Source organism: Micropterus salmoides, unplaced genomic scaffold, assembly GCF_014851395.1.
Source record: "Micropterus salmoides isolate LMB-PRFRI ecotype aquatic unplaced genomic scaffold, ASM1485139v1 Ms_hic_scaffold_8, whole genome shotgun sequence".
Taxonomy (NCBI): Eukaryota; Metazoa; Chordata; class Actinopteri; order Centrarchiformes; family Centrarchidae; genus Micropterus; species Micropterus salmoides.
Window position 1 is genome coordinate 20,718,567 of NW_024044570.1, and position 19,622 is coordinate 20,738,188.

Below are 19,622 nucleotides of genomic sequence, written 5' to 3' on the forward strand. Positions count from 1 at the left end.
AAATTGATAATGATAATTACAGTGCTTATGTTATGCTATATAATGCAGAAAATTGTGTTTTTAGTCATCATTTAATGATTTACTTATTTATAATTTTTGTTTTGATGTTCTAGGGCAGAGGCTCTCCCTCTGGTACAGGTAAGAAGGTGAAGCGAACACTGCCAGATCCCCCTCCTGAGGATGACTCTCTGACAGGACGGTCAGGCTACAGCACCAACTCTGCTCGTCGCCGTCTTGCCCGCAGTACAACAATGGCCCGGGCAAAGATCCTACAGGACATTGACAAGGAGCTTGATTTGGTGGAGAGAGAATCTTCTAAACTTCGCAAGAAACAGGCTGAGCTCGATGAAGAGGAAAAGGAGATTGACGCCAAACTACGGTGAGATGCCACAGATCAATACATTTAAGGATATAGGCTTACGCTTTTGTTCAGACCTTATGACATTAATTCACTAACAAATAATGTTTGTAACCAATTAATATGTCTTAAATTGATTACAACCAATATCACTGCATTTGTCCCTCTCATGCAATCATTATTCCTAATTCATCTGCATGATTCCCATCTTACCTTGATAGTTTATGGGCTAAAAGGCTGCCTTGACATCACTCAGTGAGACTTCTCCACTCTCACACATAGTAAAAGGTACTAATGTGTGAGAACCCAGAACATTATTTGCCTCTTTGGTTGTAATGTTAATAAAAAATAGTGCTTACATCGTAAAACAATATGTACCATTTTTCTTATTAATGTAGATACCTGGAGATGGGTATCAACCGGCGTAAGGAAGTCTTGCTGAAGGAGAGAGAGAAAAGAGAGAGAGCCTATCTCCAGGGGGTAGCAGAGGAAAGAGACTACATGTCAGATAGTGAGGTTAGCAACATCAGAGAGGCCAGGGGGGATGGCCTGGAGAGACCACGGACAGCTCCCCAGTCGGAATTTGACCAATTTATCCCCCCACAGACAGAAGCTGATTCCCAGTACAACACACTTACTAGTCCCTACTCTCACTATGCCCAGTATGTTCCCCAAACCCAAACTACCAGCCACTACACCCAACAGAACCTATATCAGCAGCAGTCCCTTTACCACCAACAGGTGTCTCCTTACCCAACCCTATCCCTCTCCCATGCACAGACTCAACCTAGCAGCTACCAACATGCTCTGCTCTTGCAGCAGGGAAAGCAGCGTCAAACCACCCTGACTGATTTAGAGCCTAAGATCACCACCAACTATGAAGTGATACGCAACCAGCCTCTGCTCATTGTGCCAACCTCCACAGAAAGTGGCTATGGGGTGGCTCATCTGGGGGGCAAGTATGGCAACTTGGACTTGAGGCTAGGGCTAGAGGAGAGGAGCATGGCCTCTAGTCCGATGTCTAGCATTTCTGCTGATTCCTTCTATGCCGATATTGACCACCACAATGCAAGGAACTATGTGCTGATAGAGGACATAGGGGAGCTCACCAAGGCCTCAACGGGGCTAAGCAACACCAGCTTGGGTTCTGGATTCAACCTGCCTGATAAGGAGTTGTCCAAGGCAGACAGACTTCTCAGGGCAGCAGAAGTCAGGCGCACAGCAGAGGTAAAAACTATTTTGTTACATTATACTCTATTTTACCTTCCTCAACTCCTCGTGTATATACCTTTTAGGGTGCTGTTTCACTAATCCGTCACTGACCATACAAAATTTCAAAATTGGCGTACTATACTTTTGTTGCTGTGATGCAATTTTTGAAGCTAGTTCAGAATACAGCAAAACAAAGCATGTCTATAAAAGTATTCATTTGTTCCTAAAGGTTCAGCCTTTTCACACTTTGCATATACAGTATGTCAGTATAGACACATTTGGAAGAGAAGAACTAGCTCAATAGCCCTGTGCAACAAGCATCATCAACACTATTCACACTGAAAAACAATTACAAACAAATGTAGACATAACAGATCAGTCTGGCCCCTTCTGTATAGGTGTCATTGACAACTTATTCTTGAGGTATATGTAACATAAAAAATGGATTTGTTATTGTGTGAGTTTAATTTACACTACTGTTGAGAAAACACTCAATGTGTCACATATTGTTTTTCCCTTTTAGGTGGCAGATTTTTTAGGCTCATCTCGGCTTCAGGGTTATGGCAAAGGAGAAGATGACACTATGGAGGAGCCCTATGAGCTGAAGCTACTGAAGCAGCAAATCAAGCAGGAGTTCAGGCGAGGAGCTGAGGGACTAGAACACTTAACAGGCTTGGGTCTGCCTCAGTATCTCCCCAGCGATAGCAGTTTTCGACACTTCCCTAAAGGAGAGAAATATAGCATTGGCAGGCTCACCCTTGAAAAACAGGCTGCAAAGCAACTTCCAGCAGCTGTGCTCTACCAGAAACAGATGAAGAACAAAAAGGCCCTAATAGACCCTAAGGCCATTACAAAATTTTCCCCAATTCAAGAGAGTAGGGACCTGGAGCCTGACTTTGGTAGCTACATGGGATCTGGGGCCTCCTCTGTGACCAATCTGGCGGCTACAGCAAGGTTGCTTCAGGATGAGATTACATTTGGGCTAAGAAAGAACTTGTCTGAGCAGCAAAAATATTTGGGTTCTTCCCTGGGGGCCAATCTAGCTGGTTCTCTTAATCTTGGACAGTCCCTTGGCCTGGGATCCACTATCAGGGCTACTACCCATGATGATGGCACCTACCCAAGTGGCACCCGCTCCCGACCCTCATCACGCCCCTCCTCCCGCCCCTCTTCTGTCTATGGCTTGGATCTATCCATCAAACGGGACCTATCCAGCTCCTCACTTAGACTTAAAACAGAGGGAGAGGTCCTAGATGCAGCATTTGCCCCTGGGGTGGCCAGAGCAAAGCCCACCAGTTTACCTATCAGCCAGAGCCGGGGCCGTATCCCCATTGTGGCTCAGAACTCTGAGGAGGAGAGCCCTCTGAGCCCAGTGGGGCAGCCAATGGGTATGGCTAGAGCCTCAGCTGGACCTCTCCCTCCCATCTCTGCTGACTCCAGGGATCAATTTGGGTCTAGCCATTCCCTGCCAGAGGTACAGCAACATATGAGAGAGGAATCTCGAACGCGGGGCTATGATCGAGACATCGCATTCATCATGGATGACTTGCAAGGTGCCATGTCGGACAGCGAAGGTAAATAGGAGTCTGACACTGTTCCATCACCTCAGCTGTGTGGACCTGCTTGTAACGCATGCTAATACTGAGTAGTCTTACTGACTTTGTGCATTAACTGGCTCTTTCTCAATTATCGGTTCTCCAGATAATTGTTGTTGGTTACTGTATTTCCCTCTGTGATGGTGAATTTCACATTAGATGTTTGCATGCTATGTCCTTTCTTTTGAATATCTTACTCACCGATACATAAAACTCTCGGCCTGAATTTATGTATGTCACTGATTAGTTCTATTCACATTTGTTTTGTGTTATTTCATTAGCATACTTTATCTTTTCATTTTGCAATAGCTTTACTTCTTTACAGTTGTATGATCATCCTTACTCTTAAAACAATTAGCACGCACAAAATCTATGGGCTTGAACTTATTCATACCTGTTGTGCACGTTACAGTTGCCTTATTCTTAGTGAGAGCCCAAACTTTATTACATTTAATAACACATTTTTTACAGTCAATGTAAACAAAGTATCTACACTGTGCACATAGAGTGAATTCACTCTTGCATAAGTATTCATGTTAAGATAGGTCGTGGCACATAATTCAGACATGAGTGGGCTAGAACATCAGAGTGCTTTTCAATTTTTAAAAGTGAAATACAAAGGAAACTTTTTAATACAAGATTAAGTTTTGTGTTTAAAAAAAAGCCCTAAAAGCCATAAAATGTGTAAGTTATTGAAGTGCCTCATAAACATTAAATCATGCAAATTTTACATGAAAAATGTTTGTTAAATGGCATTTAGATTGTTTGAGATGCTGTATATACCTGAAATTGGTTTTGTTGCAGACACCTGTAGTAAAGGACTTTCACATGAAGTAATTATAAGAAGTGTCTAGGGATTCTCTCTTTCTTTTTTCCATCCCTCCCCCACCAATCCGCAAAGCAAAATAGTGTCATTGACCCTTTTAGCAACTTTGGAGAACAACTAGCAGCAGAAATTTTAAAGGGATACTGCTGAATCATGGTGTTTGGATATACTTAAGTGTTCTGCAGGTGCAGTCAAGGCATTTATTTTGTGTAGTTAGTCACTCCTGCCAAGTAAGTTAACACACCTACCAATTTAATAGTAATCCAATTTGCAGAAGTTATTGTCAACCCAATCTCTCAAGGACTACCGTGTAGTTATGTGTACTGTTGAAAATTACATTTAGCATCATATTATTGTGTCTCATTTGTGTTGTGTGTGACTGTATGTCCATGTGTTTCTATATATATTTTATTTTCTATCTGTATCTGATTTTGCATCCATGCATGTTTTGCTATACATATGTTTTTCCATGTTAATAAAGTGAATGTTTTCTCCTTGTTGTTTGTTGCTGTGGATGTCTCATTGCTATGTGAGACGTCCATGTCCCCTTGTGATTGACAGTAAATATTGACCATCCTCATCTCCCTAAGTGTGGGATTGGTAGTGTTCCATTAGGTTAGGTAAATCAATTTGTGTAGCTATCAATATGCCATATGAAAAGTTAGTCAATTATTATTAAGATTTAATATACAGTATGTTAAGCATTTAGTAGAAACAAATAAACTTTCACACAGCACAAAAAACAATATGAAAGGTCAGTGGCTTCTGCAACACACTTGCATGATTAGGACTAAGTTTAAGGGGGTTTAATGTCAGGTTGTACAGGTTGATTATCAATCATTATTTAATCATTAATCATTGTTTAATGATACATAACTAACAAATATGTTTAGCAACTTTAGCTTTGTTTCTGGATCATTTACGAAGGATTAGTATAGTTAAATTCTTGAAGAAAGTGATATTTGTCCTGACCCCATTTGAAAGTGTCCATCTGCCTTGATTACAGCGCTAAGTGAGTCCATGCTGACTTTGAACAGAGATGATGCCAGAATCTTTCATGAAAGTATCAGACACGGTAGAGTATCTACTACTACTACTAGTACTAGTTAAAACCCCTTACTTACATGGTACTAATGTGGCTCAATCTTACATTAATTAATAGATGACTTTGTTCCCAAAACATGTATTTTATGTTTTTCATAGTGCTTTTGCTTAAATGTGTAAACTGTCAGACTGACAACTGCCAGGCTAATATTTCAGACTTGTAGTAATTTCAAGCATGCATCTTACATTGACTACTGCTTTCAGTGCATGTGCTGAAGTACGTGTCTCACAATACAGATCTAGTCTGTTCCTATAGTTTGTTAGAGTAATAAACAAATGTTGAACACATATCTGAAAAAAACATATTACTTTGTACCCCAGCTGGAGGCCCAAACTGGAATATAGAAGGTGAGACAGCATCCCAATTTCCATGTAGTTACATAGAGACTGTATGCTGCATATCATGGTTCTGAATGATCCACTTCTCTGGTTGATTTTTTAAATGTACCAGACTCATTCTGGAATGACCCACATCTCAATAGTATACAATACATGTCATTTAGCAGTTTTTTAGTAGTTGACATGTCAGATCCATTCCGGAATGAACCCCATCTTAATGACACTAGATATATTTTGTGTCATATACTTTAGTGACTTCAGTTATACATCATTTTGGAATGCCTGCACATCACAGTGGTTCTGTAAGCATATCAGACCCATTTCCAGTATTCATGTTCATGCACTTAAAAAATAAAAATCACATGTACATTGTTTGACCACGCATAAGTGTTGCCACAAAAATATGTTTGAGTGCATATATGTTAAGGCTTTTTTTCAAAATGTTTGTACAATTCTGAAGGTTGATGCCACTGAAATCTCTAATACTAAAACTGTGCTTTCTAATTCAAGATATGTAGCTAACAGGCCACTTTTATCATTTACCTTCAGCATAAATGGTCATTAGGCCATTTCGCTTCATCATTATTGGTTCATCTCCCTGTTGGAATTAGATCAGTGGTATTACAAAGAGACATTTGGCAGACCAATGCACATTATTTCCAAGTGACAATGTATTGCATTGAACACCAAATTGATGACTCACATTTCTAATGTAGAACATTCCCCACCAACCTGCCTTGTTACCATGGTTTTAGATTCCTTATACTTTATAGATATTTGAAGTTTTCTGAGCTTTTCTATGATAATGCTAAAATTGACACAAGACGTCCAATACCTTTCAGATGTTACAGATCATGCTTAAAAGGTATTGATTATTGGTCCTATATCATAAGCTACAATGTATGGACTTCATACTGTGTGGATATTTCTCCCTTCTCAACCCTCAAATAAATTTATTCAGAAAAAATATAGTTGTTTGGACAAATGGCTATATAAATGAAATGTATTATGATTATTAAATTAATAAAAGTGCACAATGGGACAACTCCAACCCACAGTGTTTTGACTTAAATTATTAAATTGCATAATACATACTTTTCTAGCGTTTCTTTCAAAAGCAATGTTTCATAAACAGCAGCTATGAAAAAGTGGACGAAAACGAGCCATCACATTGCATGGTGTCCAAAGCATGCCAAACTTAAAAAGCTCTTGAAATGTATTCATCCTTCATTCACTGTTTGCATTGATTATTTGATCTCACTGATGGTATAGATAGAGTGAAACAGAGTTTATATTTCTTTGCTTTCACCTATCCAGTCAGGACAGATCAGAGATCTTCATACATTTCAGCAAACGGGGATGGATGTGTGACAAACTTTGTGATGCATACTAGAAAAGGTCTGCAAAGCTTGATTGCAAGATGGAGCTCAGCCCAAGTTGTTATTAGTAGGTGCGTGTGTTTGTGTGTGCATGGCTTTTAACCACTACCTCCCCCTGCCTAGCTTACCACCTGAGGAGAGAGGACACAGATTGGTTTGATAAGCCAAGAGAAGGGCATCCACAGAGTGGAAACATGTCAGACAGGAGACAGGTGAGATCCAAGCTAATACATTCCAACTTCACACTATTTTGTTTCCTTACTTAAATGATTTTCAGCATGAAAACCTGATTTGTCTTCTGTAAGGGAATCTATTTTCTGCATGCTATAAATTTTTCAAAATCTCTCTCAGATGAAACTGGTCCCTTATGCCTTCCCTCACACTCGCATCAAGCTCAAGAGAGACCTGAATGACACCAGTGTGTCAGGTATAACACACACACAGACATTTTACATAATGGTTATGCACACAGTCATTCTCTAGTTTTGCTAATTAGAATTTGTATGTTTATTTTTCCCTCAGGAAATGGACTAGGGATCCGTGTGGTAGGTGGGAAGGAGATTCCGGGGAGCCGGGGTGAGATTGGAGCATACATTGCCACGGTTATCCCTGGTGGTGTGGCAGAGCAAACAGGAAACGTTGTAGAGGGTAAGAGGAGAATTACAAAAGGAGGTGGTATAGATGAGAGTTTATCTGCCCTAAGAAATACAACATTCACATTTGGAATGAAAACATGAAAAATAAAATGTTAATTTTGGAATAGTAGGGAAAAAGAAACGTATTTCCTTCATTCCTTGGTAAGATACTGTACATAGTATGAAACATAATTCAGAGAGATTAGTGGTGCAAACGCAAATCTTTAAACTATTAGTTTAGTGTAAGCCTTCAACAAAAATCCCAGCCTAAATCACTGAATTCTAGATGGAAATGTGAGAGGCTGCAGTAGCCTTCTGTGTTGTGGTCTGTCATGTCTCATTCCCAGACACATCACATCCAAACACAGAAAAGCCTGTCAACTCACCCTCCACAGCACTGGGCTGTGTTAGTCATTAGGCTATATTTAGCATCATTAAAGACACACAAATGCATAAAGGCAGGCATATACAAACACACATACACAATAATTATGTCTTTATGAATGTTCAAAAATCTCTTCTCAATTTGTTGTTGTACTCAAGTTGTTTGAATTTTCTAAAAGCTGATCTTCTAATGTTTGTTGTTTGGATAAAGAAGAGCCCAATTCCCACAGCTTAAAGATATTTTTAGGACAGATTTAGTTCTAGTTTCACCCCTTCAATGGGAACTCCACCATAGAAACTGCCCTGACTTTGCTATTGCACAAGGGAGGGAGTGAAGGACAGATCAGCTAATGTATTTCATCTTGGTCTGATGTATTTCTTTCATTTTTTTGTTTCGAAATAATAAGATTTGTTGCTATAAAGAAATAGGAATAGTGGTCAAGCTGGCAGTGTTTACGTTCTAGTCTATGCTAAATAGTAACTATGCAAATGTGATGTTTATGTTCCACTGAAAGAAAATGGCAGCAGAACATGCCTTCAGGTGCAAACAGAAATAAAGTGGGGGAGGAGGCAGCAAATTATATAGACGGAGCAGAGAGAATAATCTAATCTAATCTCATAATCTATGAGCACTGGCCTATGAAAAAGGATATAGCAATATTAATTTAAGCATTTATTGTCTCAGCAGCTGGTGAGTTGCTTTGTAAGCAGAAGTCTAATTTGAAGACCAGATTTCAGTTGTGTAAGTGAGCTCTGCACTTGGGTTGGACGTTTGAGTTTGCTGTGCAGTGACTTTTGTATATTATATCATTGATATACCATTTGACATTTGCTGTTTTGACACACTCTTCTTTTTGTGAGAAGAAAAACATTTTGTGCAAAACTCTACTTTAATGTTTCTGTGCTGTGTGTAATGCTATTATTATGCAATAGGCATTATGTAAAATACAACACAAAAACCAAATAAAAAATCAACTGATCAGAGTTTTCCACTGGGTGTACTACCAATTGAATTCTTACTTCTGCTGTGTGAGCATGTGGGCTGCACTATCCAGACTGAACCATGTGTCATGTGTAGAGATGGGGTGAAATTAATTTGCCACAAGTTATAAGATATTGCCTCAGAACTGAAATCACCCTTTTGTCTTTGAATCTGCATTTATCACATTGCAGGAATGCAGGTGTTAGAGTGGAATGGAGTCCCTCTGACGGGAAAGACTTATGAAGAAGTGCAGTGCTTCATTGGCCAGCCATGTGCAGAGGCGGAGCTCTGTGTGAGACTGTGAGTTACATCTGTCATCATTTAGCCCTCTATCCCACTGAAACTCCAACATGTTTAGTCGCAATATGGTAACTGCACACATATACACCTTTTCTCCTCCCTCCTTTCCCTTCCCCTCATTCCACACCACTTCATCTGACAAATATCACTACATGACTGATTACTGCTAAGATACACTGGTTGATATTCTATTATAAATGTCCTGTATGGATCCAAACAGCGACCTTAATATGCTGTCTGACCCTGAGCACCCACAAGCCCTGGAGCACCATGTACAGCTTAAGGCTGGTATGTACAAAGATTTGTTGATATGTCTGCATGTCTGCATGTATCTGTGTACCTATTTCACATAAATACAATGTGCATTATTAAACACATTTGTCTCAGTAGGTGGTCAGCGTTCCCCTGGTGTGGATCCTAAGCAGTTAGCTGCAGAACTGCAGAAGGTGTCTCAGCAGCAGGCTCCCGGTGTGGCTGGAACAGGGGTTGGGCCTGGGGGTTTGGGGGTCCTCTCTGCATTGGAGCGCTCTGCACTCCTCCACTCAGGTACTGGATCGGCTGCCTCCAGTGGTGTGCCAAGCCCCGGCCAGCCTGCATCCCCTGCCATAAACAAGAAACAACGACACAAGGTAGTGACTTGTTAGCCTGCTTGTACTTGCTCATCTACGACACACTCTTCAGTTGTGAAGAGTTCAGTTTAACATGGGATGACAGTAAACAACTGGTTCATGTGTCAGAGGTTGATACGTTAATATAATTCTAGTCTGAATTAATAATAGCATGGATCTGTTTTACAGTCTGTGGAACACTGTCTGATTTATCATGCATGTCCAGTAGTTTTACATCACACAACACACGAAGGGCATGTTGTGAAGGTCAAATTGTGTGACGTGACTGTGTTTATCCATGAGTGACAGGATAATTATAATGGAACAAGAAAATAGCGTGCTACAGTACATGACTCTGGGTGTGGGTGTCCTTTACACAAAAGAAATGGGAAGTATATGCGGAAGCGCTTCATTATAAACAAAGTATAAATGATTGATTCTTGAAAGGCATGTGATAGAAAAAAAGAGGATGCATTATGTAACACAAATGGTGATGAATACCTAGCATAAAATATGAAACAGACAATATAAATATATTTTACTTTACTTGGATAGTCCACCTACAGATAGTTTATAGAGCATGTGTAACATTTCAACAGCCTAGCAGTTGAGATTCAACAATGCAGCTTCTTCACAAATTGAATCTTTTTCTAGGTTTGGTTAGGTTTAGGCACAAGGAACATCTTCGTTAGAGTATGTTCATGAATTTTCACATATACTGTATTAATAATCTGTTAATCATCTGCAGACAAACAGTTGAAATGTTACAAATACTCTATAAACTATCTGTAGGTAGACGATCTAAATCAAGTGTTACATATGTTTGATATTGTCTGAAAGGAAAAGGGCAATTCTTATTAATGTCTTAGTACCTCAAATAATTGATTAACCTTCTCAAACAAGTGGAGGACTTTTCCAGTCAATTGCACGGCTCAGATAGTTAAATCTCTCCTGAGGCTCATAGATTCAGTGAGAAATCTTTGTTCGGCACATCTCCTACAAGGACAACCCATTCATCTGTCAGCTGACGATACATATTTCAAGAGTGAAGTCAGAGAACCATTTACTGCAACCTAATCCCAGGGTAATGACTGAAGTCTTGTTTTCTGTCTTGTTTTCTGACTGTTTTCTGTGTCTGTTTGATGAAACATGAAACAATAAATTTACAACCATTGAATGCTTTTCCCCACTTTTTTGTAGCCAACAGAGGTAATGAAGATGCCTCATCCCATCACTGGAGAAATTCAGGTATAAAAACACTAAGAACTAGATAATTTTTTTCCAGCTAGAGTTTGGTCTTTCTCACGAAGCCTCCACTTCACTCTGTTTCCTCAGCTCCAGATCAACTATGACAGGAATCTAGGAAACCTGATCGTCCACGTCCTGCAGGCTAGAAACCTGGCCCAGAGGGACAATGACGGCTACTCTGACCCTTTTGTCAAGGTCTACCTCTTACCTGGGAGAGGGTGAGCTCTCTGAGTGTGTTTGAGTGTTCACGTATGTCTGGTCTGTGTCTCCCTTTCTGCTTCTGTGTCTGTCTTGTTTTCTCTCCCCCTATTTCTTTCTGACTTTGTATTGACTGTGCTGTATGGAACTGACTAACCACTTCAGTTTGTATGAGAGAATGAGACTGGACATGATGATATGAGGCAGTCATTTGTAGTGTAATTTGATTCAATGTGATTCAATCTCTATGAATCAATGCATGGGTGTTTTAGGCTTCATACTTAGCTGGGAGAGGAGATCCTTTACCCTACTGCAGCATTATAATGCGCCAAATTGCCTAGTCATACCAAAAAACATGGTCATAGAGCCTATCTGTGTAAAAACATACTCTCGCTGAATTCACAAGCTCTTTCTTACTCTACCTACTTTTCGCTGGGTTGAGTAGTTTAGTCCCTAAGTATTGTGTACCAGGCTTCCTCCTCTTATCCCTGTCTGCTCCACTGCCTCCCAAAGAGCCTGTGAATAGCAAAAGAAAGGATCGATACAACCTTTATCTGCTCTGTAACAGTATCTGCTCTTAGATAATGACCCCATTAGACCTGTTTATGAGATTATAAGCCCCCTCTGCCTACACAATATATAGGTTAGAAATGGAATCTTCGTAGGAGAGCACTTTCATTCTCCTGCTGTTTCATTTGAGGGACATTATTAAATGTATTTGTCTGACATTAGCAGTGGAGTGCACGGCCACGGTATCTTAACAAAAGCTCAGAATAGGGAATTAGTCATTCAATTCAGTAATTTTTTTATCTTGCGTCACATACATTGCTTTGGCACAAAAACAGTGATACACCCTGCAGAAAATATTGATTGCCTCAGCTCTCTATCCTTTACAGCCTTTTCTTTGAGCTCTCTGGGCTTTTCTGACTGTTTTTTGTGTTTTTGCTTTTCTTGTTTGTGATATCTGCCCTCCTCTTCCTCTTCTGGACTCCCTCAGACAAGTCATGGTTGTCCAGAATGCAAGGTAGTGTGGTGCTGATCTTTGCTTTTAGTTGGTGATATGTTTTATGTTATGTTTCTTTCTGTAAATTATGTCTACAAAGTGGTTTTCCATCCTTTTGTTGTGGCCTTTGTTGTTCGTCAAATTATCTGCTCTATTTCATGGTGTTTCAGAACACTCCTGTCATCGCTTTTTCTCTCCATGCCTCTCACTTTTAACTCCCCTCAGCTTCTATCTCTGGAGCAATTTGTGATTTTGTAGAAGCATCTTACTCAAAACAGACAATTAAAATAAACATTTACATTTAAATTTCTTTCTTTCTTCTGTTTCCACAACAGGAGATTGCCTATTTTACAAGCATCTATTCGGTCCAAATTTATTGAATATGTCATAGTTTGAATGTTTGCCATGGGGTCAGGCAGGGAAGAGACATTTTAATGTATTACTGACAACCAATCATTCTGAATATCATGACTTATTAGTGCTGATAACAAGAGAAGGACCAGGTATGCCCAGAAGACCATGAACCCAGAATGGAACCAGACTGTCATCTACAAGAACATTCATTTGGAGCAGGTACCATGCAGAGCGACATTAACACACACACACACACACACACACACAAACTTTCACTCTGCCTTGCTTGTGCAGTTATTGTATGTGCTGTGGGCCACTTTGGGTGAAGTAGATGTCTTATACTCTTACTAGGATTCTGTCCTTGTGTCTTGTCCCCGAGGGCTGTTCTCAGCATCCCTGTGCAACCTCTTATCAGCACTCCCAAGACTAAAGTTAACAACAATCATTTCTCCTCTCACAGTTTGAACACAGATAACTAACGTGTCATTTTAACAAAACCAGTGACAGAAACGTGGTAATGTGCTTGTGTGCTTGTCTGTCACTGTGCAAGTATTACTGTGTATATGAGTGCGTTCGTCTATTCATGAATGTCTGTGTTTGCTAAGAGCATGTGTTGTTTGCGACAGAGACAGCACCCAGACAGTAATTACAACTGTGAGGGATGAGGGCAGATGTGATAGCTTTAGTGGTCAGAGAAGACAGGCCTTCTGTGAAGGCAGGGGGATTCATTGGATCCTCTGGGTCTTCCTTCTGTTAATCACGCCTCATCCTAAAAATGCTGCTGCATCGCTTATTCACCCGCTCGCTCCTGAGATATGTTTCCATCTCCTCCCACACATTCCTATGCACACATACACATCAAAAGGTACACGCACACATACAAGTACATATATTGGAACAAACTAAATCTAATATAACTCCTGTCTTTCTTGCTGATTGCATTAAATGGCACTTCTATGGTAGGTCTGCATTATGTCATGCAATGTACATGAAGTACACACCGCTTTTTTCTTTCATGCTTCCTTCACCCACATGCACACAAACACACTCACACAGAAGGTACACATTTCTCTCCCTCACACATACATATGCACACGAGATTCCTCATCATGATTCTATGCCCTTCTTTCCCTTTCTTCACTTTTTATATCCAGTTAAAGAAAAAAACACTGGAGGTGACAGTGTGGGACTATGACAGATCCTCCTCCAATGACTTCCTTGGAGAAGTGAGTGCTTTTTGAATCTGAATCCCATGTCTGAAAATGTCAAATGCATTTAGTATTTACCTCACACAAAAGGTTTCTGCTGCTTTATTTTTGTCAATAGACCAGCTTTTCTTAAAACAACCTAATAATGTCAGCCTGATCTCTCTCCTCCCACAAACTCTGAAGTCAAGCTTTGCTTGTAAAGCTGTATAGTGAGCAGTCCTATTCGTCTTGTGCTAAATGCACTATACATTACAATTCTTTAGCAAATAGAATGTTTGCACACACTATGCTGTGAAGCTTCTTATCTACCTTCGTATAAGTTCCTTTCCTTGTTCCCTTGTATCAGTGAGTATTTTTCTACATGTTGTGCCTGAGTGTTGGACTTGGCTAATTTTTTTTTTTTTGTCAATGTCACTCTTTATGTGTATGTTCATTGTGTCCCAGGTGTTGATTGACTTGTCAAACACAACCCAGCTAGACAACACTCCTCGCTGGCTGCCTCTGAAGGAGCAGAGTGAGAGCATTGAGCACAGCAGAGCCCACCATGCTGCTCAAGGCCCACCAGGGTCTGGGCCAGGTCAAGGACACAGCCAAGGCCAGGGCCATATGTCAGGATCTGGTATGGGGCCTGGGCATGGTATGGGACAGAGTCAAGCACCAGGACAGGGAGATGGGACTCATGATTCACCTAAAAACTCTGTGATAAAGAGCAGAAGTCATGGAATCTTCCCCGATCCAGCCAAAGGTAAAAGAATCCCCTATATGTACCTGTTTTTAGCCTGGGAAGTACTCAGATACACTATTTACATAATTTACATAGAACTGGTAAGACATGACATTGATATCATTATTCTTAGGCAGGTCTGCGACAAAAAAATTAATTTATAAGTTTAGGGATAAAGACTGTTACCATATAAACAAATGCTAATCATTTCTTGACAGCTGTAATTACACTACATGTGCTTGTCAACTGTTACATGGCACAAACAGGAGCAGGAGCTGTGGAGCAGATACTGTTAACAGTGTGGATTAATTTTTATCTACATCTCTTCTCTTGTCTTATTAGCAGTCATAACCCTGTATTTCATCTTCCTCCAGACATGCAGATGATGCCCTTGGAAAAGTCACACAGCAGCCCAGGCAGCTCCAAGTCTTCCTCTGATGGCCAACTCCGCTCCCATGGCCCCTCCCGAAGCCAAAGCAAGAGCAGCGTCACTCAGGCCCACCTTGAGGATGCTGGGATAGCCATTGCTGCCGCAGAGGCTGCTGTGCAACAGTCCCGCCTGCAACCAAGTAAATCCTGCCCCTACCCATGATACACTTCCTGTGACATGCTTCCTTTTTCCTGCGCATGAAAGATTTATTGAGATCATTTGATGAAAACCTGGACCGCTGTACGTTCACCTCCTTAACATTTTACCTTTGCCTTCTGCTCTCCTCATCTTACTTTTTTTTTCTGGTCCATAATCTTAGTTTAGTAGTCATGTAAGTTCAATTTATGTGTCTTCCAAGTTAGATCTGTCTCATACAGTCACTAAACAAAATCCAAGGCTGATAAAAAGGAAATATATCAAAACTTAAACTTGGCGTAAAAATCTTATTTCATTCAGTATTTTAATTTAAAATAAAATATTTATAAATCTGGCTATTTCAGTGCACTAAATATTCCAAATATTGTATTTGATATTTTCAATGTGTTTAACATTTCTGCTGCCTATTTGGGTATCTTAAGTAGGACATAGAGTTAAATATTACAGTTGTTAAGTTATTAACACAGAAGAAAAATTAGTTCCTAAATAAAAGCCCCAGACCCCTCTGTTTTTACATGATATGTGCATGTGCCAATCCCAAGCATATGGTTTCTACAGAACCCCAGTGAGGCGATCTCCAACCCCAGTATAGAAACCAAACTGGGATGGCAATCCCTTACATGCCTTGTACCATATTAACATGATTTAAACAATATCCATTGATGTTTATGCATAATCCTTAGTGTGATGTCCTTTAAAATGAAAACGTATGCTGCAGATAAGTTAACCCAGTGACAGAGCTATTTAAGCATGCAGTTGCAGCTTCCCTGGCTACTGTTCCCTGGCCACTGAGGACTTTGTGATGCTGTAGTCTCTCTCTGTGTGTGCATGCGTGTGCCATATGAATGACAAACACAGATACACACAGGTATGGCACACAGGCTCCCCTTCCTTCCCAATCCTCTCCCAAACCCACCGCCTAAAACAAAGGAGACACAAATGTGAAACTGAAGCAGTCAAACCAGGAAAAAAAAGACCAAGAGGTTCAAAAGTCAACAGGAGGCTCACTCTGCACTCACCGGCCAATGAGAGTAATGCGGTCAGCTAACCATAGGAGGAACAGAAGTGTCAAGGGAAGGTGAGGCAACATAGGAAAAATATATTGATAAATATTAATATCCCTACCATATTACTGTAACCATAATAATGCAATAAAACTAAAAACAAAACATAATTAAGTCTACATAACCAAATGTGTAAATAACTGAAGTAACAAATTAATTCTCATTTAATGATTTTCATATATGTAAGTCTGTGAATGTCTGATAGTGTGCATGGGTGTGTGTCCGTACGTCTTTTTCATATGCTTTTGTTATTGATATAATCATGTTTTCATGGAGATAGAAATGGAATTCCCAGCTATTTCCATTAAGTCACAGATTGCGTTTCAAACATAACCTAATAATTACTCATCATTTTACTGTAAAGCAAGGCAGTGGACACTGTGACCATGAAGGCAAAGAATGTATCCACCCTCAGACAAAAACACTTCACATATTCCCTATCACGCTCTTTCATACTGTATGAGCACAGCAGCCAGGAGCCAAGAACTAATAATTAAGTCTATGAAAGAACTCACACTAAATTAATTTTCATTTGTGAATTAAACTTAGTGACCTTCATTTATTTATAGTGAAGGGATTTCAGGAATTAACCAAGGTTACACACTGCTGTCATCTATGTTGATCTGTTCCTCCCCTGATATGCTGTTATGTGATGCTAAGTCAAAGTTATGGGTGACAGACAGCATCACTGTCAGTGAGCAATAGCTGGGGGTGTGAAGTGTTTCAAAAGATTTGCTGGACAAGCATGCATGTGTGGTAAAAGCTGAGTCAGTGAAAACACTCTGTGTTTGTTGCTGTGTACAAATATTTTCCTGTAATTAACATAGATAGATAGATCAATAGATCGATAGATATTTCCTTACCATCACACTCTCTCTTGCCACCCTCAGGACCAGGACACCGACTGGGTGATGTCTCAGGGTCAGTGGTGCTGTCTGCCCCAAGTCTTGTGGGAGACGCCTATGGAGGTCTGGATGGGGAAGAGGCGACAGGCACTGGAGTGGACAGTGCCATTTTTCAAGTGCCACGCATGTAAGACCATGTGTGACGCATTTATAGCAGACAGTAATGCCTAGTATTGCGTTGTCATTCAATATGTCTGATGCTGGCACATTTTCTTGTGAATAAAGCAGTGCTCATATGTTTTTTTTTCTCTCACAGTGGTAAGACTATTCCTAATGGCACTGACAAAAACCAACTAGGGACCCCAGAAAATGAAGGCAAGTTCCATAAATGTCCTGTAAATGTAAAAAAAAAATCTTGATAGCTGTGAAACTAAAACACATGATTTCTGGTGTTTTCTTACTTGGTAATACATCTCCACCTGCTGGGGATTTTGTATAACACTTTTTTTTGTTTATTTTATTAACCCAGCAACTCACTTAAATGGACTATATGTAGTTTTTTAATTAAATCTCTAATTAATAAATCATTTTTTACTTCCTTTTGGTCAATGGGCTGTAACCTTAATTAGAAATGAAGCACACGAAGTGAAGCCTGTTTTCTCTGTTGCTTGCAACAGCCACTATTCTAAATTCACTAAACTCAGAGGTATCGGAGCGGTGCTCGCTCTGGCACAAATTAAGCACTGGATGTAATGTTACAAAGCAAATGTGGAGCGATTTGTTTATACTGGCCTACAGTGATGCAGACAGGGGCAGCCAGCTAACGTTACATTAGCACGTATCTAAGTTACGGTGTTTGCTTTGTAACTTTTAATTTTGATTTATTGTCATTTTACCGATACTCAGGTAAACAGCTTCTCCACCTTCTCATAGAATACTGCAACATAATGGCACAGGACAACAACACAGTGGAAGACCCATTCACTACAGTAACATTACTTACTGTGGTCTGTTATAAAGTGTGGCAACTATCTCATTATAATATTCAGTATAGTTCAATAACCATTTCGTTATCATTCAATACATTTAGTTGTGCTGACATTGCTGAGCCTCTGGTGAAAGATACACAAATAACGTTGGTTACTGAAAAGCGGCAGGCAAGCTGACGCTGATGTTACACCTTGGCTATATGCATTCAATGTAATGTTATCAAGAAATGAGCATGGATTGAAAAATATTACTGTAATGCTGCAATGGGAGTTTACCTGAGTTTCCAGCATGTTGTTTGGAACTGTCTCCTTTGTGAGTCTGTCTATAGCCGCTTTCACACTGCCTTTTTTCCAGGAATATTGTGCCAAAATGCCAGCTCACTACCTTGTCTGAAAGGTAACATTACGAAGCTGGAAATGGGGTTTGATTTGATCTGCCTGTGAGCCGGGAACTGGTAGTAACACAGCCTGTGTCTGTATGAAAAGCCACAGCCAGCATTACGGTGTTTCTGTGTTTTTTGCAGGTTCTCTTATGAAAGCGCTTGTGTTTCAGATTTTGCTTGCTAAGTTTGAGCTGAGCACGCGTGCAAGCACACACCTGATTAAAACCACACCGCTGGTGGCCGCTGAAAACTACATATTGCCCCTTTAACCACATCATAATCTATTGTGGAGTCACATGTTCAGCAAAGTGCTTATTGTCAAATAACAGTGACTTAAATATGAATAAAAAAGTGAATAAAAGTGAATAAAAAATGACTTAATGCATGGCTCAGGATGGTGGAAGATAAGTGGATGTCACATTATCTGCAGGTGAAGGTGTCATGATGCCTCCCTTCCATCTGTTGTTTAAACAAAAAACAAGAACTGTAGAACTGTAGCTTGGCAGTTGTTACACAATTGAGGATCGGGAGGTAATTTACATGGTGTGTGTAATGATTCATACACATTTAACTCAGCCTCGCTTAGTAAAATCCTTACATTTTAATATCAAAGAGACACATGACAGTTGATAAGACCCGTGTGAAGCAGCAAAAATGCTCCCTGGATGAGCCCCGGTTTAGGAATGCATAGCTATTAAATTATTTAAATAATCTTTGGTGACCCTAGGAGAACATGCATCTAAAAAAATAAATATAGGCTAGACATTTTTATTCTAATAGTTGATCACCCACATCTTTCTTTTATTCTTGTTTTTAGGTGGTAAAACACAGGTAATGGGGGAGATCAAGGTTGCACTCAAGAAGGAGGTGAAAACAGAAGGGGACCAACTAGTCTTGGAGATCCTTCAATGCAGAAACATCACTTACAAGTTCAAAAGCCCAGACCACCTACCAGGTCTGGATGTAGTGTGCATGTGTGCATATGCAGGAGTGAGAATATATATGTGTGTGTGTTTCTATTAATTTGCAGTTTCACAAATCCATAGTCATCATTTATCTAATTTGCCCTCAGACCTGTATGTGAAGTTGTATGTGGTGAATGTAGCCACTCAGAAGAGAATCATCAAGAAGAAGACCAGAATTTGTCGACATGACAGAGAGCCATCTTTCAATGAAACCTTCAGATTCCCCCTCAACCCAACTGGACACTCCATACAGGTACAGAAAGCAAAATGAGACCGACAGATGGATCTGGCTCTGTCCACCTGTCAAGCATGACGTGTAAATACATTATTTGC

The 19,622-nt window shown here is 40.1% G+C and overlaps 1 protein-coding gene across 1 annotated transcript in view; it reads left to right on the top strand.

Annotated features, from left to right (window-relative positions):
- pclob (piccolo presynaptic cytomatrix protein b) overlaps positions 1-19,622 on the top strand; it is a 60,148-nt gene that overhangs the window by 36,553 nt on the left and 3,973 nt on the right. The window contains exons 17-36 of the mRNA XM_038706141.1: positions 114-379; positions 757-1,585; positions 2,094-3,144; positions 6,937-7,025; positions 7,165-7,240; positions 7,336-7,461; positions 9,006-9,114; positions 9,335-9,402; positions 9,502-9,743; positions 10,923-10,970; positions 11,058-11,188; positions 12,166-12,192; positions 12,651-12,744; positions 13,680-13,751; positions 14,178-14,478; positions 14,832-15,026; positions 16,998-17,139; positions 17,269-17,327; positions 19,142-19,279; positions 19,397-19,542. Of these exons, the coding sequence (XP_038562069.1) occupies positions 114-379; positions 757-1,585; positions 2,094-3,144; positions 6,937-7,025; positions 7,165-7,240; positions 7,336-7,461; positions 9,006-9,114; positions 9,335-9,402; positions 9,502-9,743; positions 10,923-10,970; positions 11,058-11,188; positions 12,166-12,192; positions 12,651-12,744; positions 13,680-13,751; positions 14,178-14,478; positions 14,832-15,026; positions 16,998-17,139; positions 17,269-17,327; positions 19,142-19,279; positions 19,397-19,542 (4,209 nt within the window). The remainder of the gene's footprint in view (positions 1-113; positions 380-756; positions 1,586-2,093; positions 3,145-6,936; positions 7,026-7,164; positions 7,241-7,335; positions 7,462-9,005; positions 9,115-9,334; positions 9,403-9,501; positions 9,744-10,922; positions 10,971-11,057; positions 11,189-12,165; positions 12,193-12,650; positions 12,745-13,679; positions 13,752-14,177; positions 14,479-14,831; positions 15,027-16,997; positions 17,140-17,268; positions 17,328-19,141; positions 19,280-19,396; positions 19,543-19,622) is intronic.